The sequence below is a fragment of the Leucoraja erinacea genome, chromosome 5 (assembly GCF_028641065.1).
Source record: "Leucoraja erinacea ecotype New England chromosome 5, Leri_hhj_1, whole genome shotgun sequence".
In the NCBI taxonomy this organism is placed as follows: Eukaryota; Metazoa; Chordata; class Chondrichthyes; order Rajiformes; family Rajidae; genus Leucoraja; species Leucoraja erinaceus.
In genome coordinates this window covers 15,883,955-15,890,270 of record NC_073381.1, presented here as the reverse complement: position 1 = coordinate 15,890,270, position 6,316 = coordinate 15,883,955, and the positions used below count along the sequence as shown (strand labels likewise).

At 44.3% G+C, this 6,316-nt stretch overlaps 2 protein-coding genes across 2 annotated transcripts in view; both read right to left on the bottom strand.

The window, feature by feature from the left end:
• Positions 1 to 6,316, bottom strand: part of LOC129696942 (dystonin-like) — a 529,669-nt gene that overhangs the window by 219,054 nt on the left and 304,299 nt on the right.
• LOC129696943 (uncharacterized) lies at positions 2,540 to 5,745 on the bottom strand. Its single transcript, XM_055635074.1, has one exon. The coding sequence runs from the start codon at positions 5,594 to 5,596 to the stop codon at positions 2,540 to 2,542; it is 3,057 nt and encodes a 1,018-aa protein (XP_055491049.1). The 5' UTR covers positions 5,597 to 5,745.

The window sequence follows — 6,316 nt, the reverse complement described above, 5'->3', positions numbered from 1 at the left end:
TTTGTTGATTGGATTCAGCACATCACCACTTGGTCCATCCTTCAATGCTTCATGTGTTTCCACACAAACAGATGTCAGCTCGTTCTTCACAGTCGGCATCAAGATTCCTTTCTGTTCAGGAACCTCTGAATCGTCATCACAACCAATGCTTTGTGCCCCTGAATATTGGTCTGCAAGCCTCTCATTTAGCGATGGTTGTTCATGCAAGCCAAACTTCACACCAGGCGATACTCTCTCAACATCTTCAACCCGTCTATCACCCGTTTTATTACTAATTAGATCCTGAGTCCCAGTGGAACTTGCTGTACTGTTCAACTCCAACTCTTCCACACATTTCCCTCCCACAGTTGTCTCTACATCTACAGTCCCACACTTGCCATTCTGTTTTTCTTCACTCTTTGGACTATCTCCTTTATCAGTAGATTCTGATATTTCTACCTCTGGCAATAAATCTGATGTGCATTCCCGAATGTACATGAAAAAGTTATCTTGAAGTGAAACTGAAGATTTGGATGCAAAGCTGCTCTGATTAATAGATACATCTTCTGCAGGGACCATGCCAGCCTCTGAAAGCTCATTGTTGAGGAAAGTATCTCCTGAAACTGATGTATCAGATTCCGGAGGCTTTCTGCCATGATTCTGATTATACTTTGTTGCAAAGTCTTGCACAGTGATCTCATCTTCTTTAGTGGGTATCAAAGTTTCATCATTTAAATCCTTTCTATGATTACTGCGAGCAGCGGTCAGATCTACATCTGCCGCCTTCAGTTTTGACATGGCTTCAACTTTATCAGCATCTGATGACTCTTGGTATGGTTTAACTGCCATGTACCTTTGCCCAGTTTCTATATCTATGTTACTTATCTTCACTAAATCAGAGTAAGGAATAGTGCCCAAATGATTGTAATCAATATGGCCACGTCTTGCAAACAAACGTCCTTCTTTTTTCAGACCTTCATCAAATGAGTTACCAACATCAGATCCTATTTCATCAAATTCAGTGAAAAACTGGTCTGATTTCAAGTTCCTTTTAACCTCCGCTGAAAAGTCTGATGGGTTTAAATTCCTTTCCTGAGGAAGCAAATCACTCTCAGAACGCAAATTGCAAATATTTTGGCATGATGCTTCTAATTCAAACAGGTCATTGGCTAGGTTTTCATTGATTAAACCATGCTTCAAAGCATTTGTTACAGAGAGGCGCAGTCCTGACTTATGCTGAATGATACCGCCATCTTCAACTTGCTTGCGAAGAACACTAAGCACAGCATCCCTTTCCACAAACCCTCCCTTGACCAAGTCTACCACAGATAAAGGTTGCCTAGTCTGTGGATCCAACACCCCGTGTGTTTCAAGCTGGTAACTCAGAGCCTTCAGTCTGGTCACCTTATCGACCTGCTCTCCATTTTTAGCCTTTTCAATTTTGATCAGTTGTTCAACTTGTTCCTCGTCCACCAGGCAAAGCTTCAAGGCCATGGCCACTGATAGTCTACCTTCTTGATAAAGGTCTACAATGCCACCAGAAACAACTTGACCTTGTAGCAAATGCAGAGCGGTGGAACTGTCCAGAATTCCAAGTCTTACTGAATCGTTAATGCTGTGCAGCTTACTAGTTTCTGGGTGAATTACCCCACTGACAGCTTTCTCAGAAAGCAGAATCTTGGCCAGTAGTTCATCGTTTACTAAATGTTCTGCAACTTCAGCCACTTCCATTATTTCTCCTGTGGAGTTGTTGTATAGTCCTCCAATCAGACCCAGCTTGCCTAGCACTTTGATGGCCACATGACTCTGCAGAAGACCTTTTGTCACTGCTTCACAAAGAGTTAAGTTTTCGCCAGTCTCTTCTGAAGTGATTCCTCCATCCTGGAATTGTGAAACCAGAATATCTACAACCATATCCTCATCCAAAAATCCTCGTTCCAAAGCAACATCAAGGTTGCACCTCCGACCGGTAACAGGGTCAAATATCCCACCTGCTTCAATGTCGGACTGGAGTTGTTTGATTAAGATGGATCTGTTCCGCTCTGCATTTTTCATTGCCTCAAGAGAAGCTACTTGTCCACCATCCTCTTTCTCATCTTCCTCCTCCTCTTCCAAGTCATACAAATTTCTTCCAATACACCCGTCTTCAGCATTTGCCAGTGGCATTGCCCAGTCATTTGCCTTTTCTTGCTGTATGCTGCTAATCGGTAATCTAGTGCCCATCAATGTTGTACCTGCATTTGCTAAATCGCTCGTTGATTCATCCGGTTCAGATGTTTGATGGTTTTCTTGCACTGACCCGCTGCTGACTTGCCCTTGGCTTTTGGCCTGACCTTCAACTGCTCCAAAATCTTGGCAGCAGCTTTCATTGCTCTGAACCTGTTCGTCTCCATCTGAACTGAGGCCTTCTCCATTTAAAAAGATAATTTCCCCCTCCGCCATTTGTTCGCAAGGTGCAAATAAACCTTCAAAATCTTCGACTTCTGTATTGAGTATTTGAACTTCTTTCCCTCCTGTGAAGTCCCCGACAAACCACGGCATTTCTTGGGTCTCTGCAATATCATCCAGTCCTTCCACACATACAATTGCCTTGCTCCTCCAACCTTTCGCTATTGTCAACTGCTGAAGTGGACTCTATATGTTGATGTATACATTCACCCACATCTGATCCATTCCGTTCATTTCCCAATGCACCATCCGTGTAATTTTCAGTGCCACGATACGGTTTCTCATTCTGTGATATGTCACTGATAACAAACGGTTCTTCCACTATCATTCTGTCTTCTAAATCTGCAATATCATCCAACGTTTCTATGATTGTTATTTCCCTCTGCTTCTCACTTTCGTGACTCTCAGTACCAGTCATGCTGTGTGTACATTCAGCACCAGTTTCCATTGGACTTGACCGCAAGGTTTCACTGGTAACAATGTGATTCTGCTCCCCTGCAACCCTCATTTCTTTCATACTCCCTCGGTCACTTGTATAACCTTTGCTTTCCTCCATAAACTTTTGAAGGGCAATCTGGTTCTCAACATCCGCATCCTCAAACATAACGTCGTTAGCTTGAAATGCACTGGACAAGGTTTCACTGGTCACAATGCAATTCTGCTCTCCTGCATCCCTCATTTTTTTCATGCTGCCTCGGTCAGTTGTAGAATCTTGGCTTTCCTCCATCAACTTCTGAAGGACAATATGGTTCTCAACATCCGCATCCTCAAACATAACGTCATTAGCTTCAAATGCACCAATGTCATCGACATCAAACTCTATGTCTTCCTCTATCTTCAATGCTACATCCATCGTGTCTTCACTTAACCCCTCTACTCCTGGGATACCAACAAAATCCACTATTTCATGTGCATCTGCAATGTCTTCCAGACTGGGAACTGATGTGATTTTGTTACTTCCACATGCAGGGCCTTCATAGTTCCTTGCCTCAGATTCTAAAGGATGTGGAATCAACCCAGCTCCTGCAGTTGGAACCTGCTGTTCCAAAGAAAGACATTGCATGGCTTCATCTGTCAAGGTTTTGTGATGCTCGACTGCAATGTCTCGTTTTTCTTTTGCATTATTTGGTCCTTCCACTCCTGAGGGTTCTGCAAACCCTTCGACATTCAAATCCTTTGTACCACTCTCAGTGGCGTTCGCCAGCATATATTTTACATCTTGAGTATTGCTGAGAATTTGATCTTCCTCCTGCCCTGCGCGACCTCCATCAAAACCCAACATTTTCTTCAAATCTTCGCCAAACTCGTTTTGGAAGTCAATTTCCAAGGGGAATGGAGTGAATCCCTGAGACTCACATGATGGAAACAATTGGTCAGTTCGAGTCCTTTGCACAATTTCAGTCATCTGCTGGACTGCATCAGGAAGGGTACTGGTCACCTTTTCTTGTACACCAGAATCTGAAGGTGTGCTCATTTCTTGAGAAGCCTCAAGAGCGGCATCACCTTCTGCAGGTTTCCAATTCTCTTTCAACTTGCTCTCCAACTCACTTCCCAAAGAATGAATGATTCCACTGGCCGTCGTAATGCTTTCATCCAGGTCTAGATGTGGACTTGAAGCTCTTTGGATTGATGTTCCTTCAAGAGGCTCTGCATATTTCTCCAAAGTTTCAGTTGCCTGAAGTGTCCTTCCCCCGTCGCCACCAGTTGCAGCATTTCCGAGACTGTCCGCTGTCTGAGAACGTGCCTCTTCCCCATCTTCACTGATCGGTAATAACTGGAGCTCAGGCACCCAAAACAGCTCTTCACAGTTCATATTGCCATATTGTTCATGAGATGCAACACTGGGCTGCTTTCGTCCCACGACCGCTGGCTGCCATGATTCAGAATCTTTGTGCCATTTATCAGTGCCATTGTCTCTGGAAGTCTCTTTGGATTCCAGGTGACTCTTAGTTCCTGCACCTTCATGATCACAAATAAATTCCTGCCAATTTTCAAAGGGATCACCCTCACTGCTTGCTTCCATTACCCTTTGAACCTTTTCATTCAAGTCACTGTCTACCAGCAGTAGCCTCCTTCCTGTGCCTGCGTCCATGTAGCTGTGCATCATTAAGTCAATCATGAACTTCTGCCGAACGTCCCTCTGATTCTCTGGAGATTTCTCATCTCCATCTGGTTCTTCAGTGTCCACAGTATCACTGGCGGCACAAGATTCAATTTCAGAACCTGGAGCCCAGTCCGAAATATCTGCACAGGAAGGCTGAAAGCCATTAGTACGGGGCATTAAGTCAGGGATTTGTATTGTGTTCAGGACATGAGCTGTTTTCTGGTCTATTATGCCTTGCACTGTTGCCTCTTCAGGTGCGAGCACTAGTGAGCTTTCTGGAATGTAAAGAGCTGCTATTTTTTGCCTGTTACTCAAGATTTTGCAGGCCAATTCATTGGTTACCACTCCTTGTTGCAAAGATGTATCTATAGAAAATATTTCACCAGAATCGGGCCAAATAAGGCCCATAAACACCTTTTGTGACTCCAACACTAACAGAGCACTGCTGGGTGATATTAAATTGCATTGTACGGCTTCATCCATGGTTAATCTGCAACCGCTTCTTGGGTCGACGATGCCTCCTGATTCAACTTGATGAGTGAGGAGGGCGGAGGCTGTATCGTGATCAATCAGACCGCATTCCAAGGCTTCATCCACCGTGAGACGCCTTTCAGTTTGGGGGTCAATAAGCCCTCCTGCAAACAGCTGAGCTCCCAGAATCCTAATCATCACTTCGCGATCAATAAGGCCTTCATGGACTGCCCGGAAAACATTGGTCTCTCTGCCTGACTTCAAAGTGACCGTGCTGGATTCCTGCGGTCTCACAGGAACCAGCCTGAGATTTGTGTCTTCGTCCACAATGGTTCTCCGCATTAACTCCATCAGTGATACTTTCTCGGATGTACTTGGGTCAATCAGCTCCTTGCACATTTTCTGCCTCTCTGTAAGTTTGAAGTAGAGCTGAGCAGTGATGTACTTCCGCTGGAAGGCTTCCTCCAGACCAAGCTTCTCGCCAGTAACCGGTAGTTGCAGACCTCCCGTCGCAAGCTGGGCCTCAAGAACCTTGATGGACAAGAACCTCAGAGAGGACATTCCGAACATGGGCAGCAACAGCAGGATGGACATCACTCGTTCCACTCAAGGCACTTGAAGTCTGAATGGCATCTCTCAGTTGTTTTAGTTGATTGAAGATGTGCTGATCTACTAATTGACACCTCAACGCTTCCTCTAAGTCAAGGCACTGTCTCGTTTCTGGAAAGATAAGGTCTGACACAATGACCTGTGCTTCCAGCAATATCACACCCGTGTCATAATCAATGAGCCCATTGCGTATTGCGTGGAAGATTGAAAACACTATTCCTGTTGACAGGTCGACAACCCCTGCGATGGCTTCGTAGGTCTGAAAAGCAATGAGGCAGGAAGACCAATTAAAAATATTGCGGAAGGCAAAATTACGGTGCCAAAGTAAAGCGACGCGCGAATTTGTTACCTCAAATAAATCTCCTCAGAAGCCGCTCGTGCAAAATATACTTCACCTGCGGTCATGTGACAATAGTGGAATGTTCACTTACCCAAGAGATGGAAGTTAGCGATGGAGCAGGAAAAGTGAGGCCCAGAATTGATGTCGATAGAAGAAATTATTTATTTATGTCCCGCATGCATTTCCTTTAACGCAAAAGTATCATTCATGTACTTAAAGGGTTAGTGATCAGAAGAAGCAAAAAGAAGGTTATTTTAGTCTTAAATAATGCTCAGTGTGATCTTGTGGAGCTTAAGCACCATGCTTCAGTTTACAGAGAACATTAATAATTCTGTAAAAACATTACGGTGACCATGCCGTCTATG

Coding starts and splice junctions, on each gene's coding strand:
- LOC129696943 (XM_055635074.1), bottom strand. CDS start 5,596: ATGTCCATCCTGCTGTTGCTGCCCATGTTCGGAATGTCCTCTCTGAGG.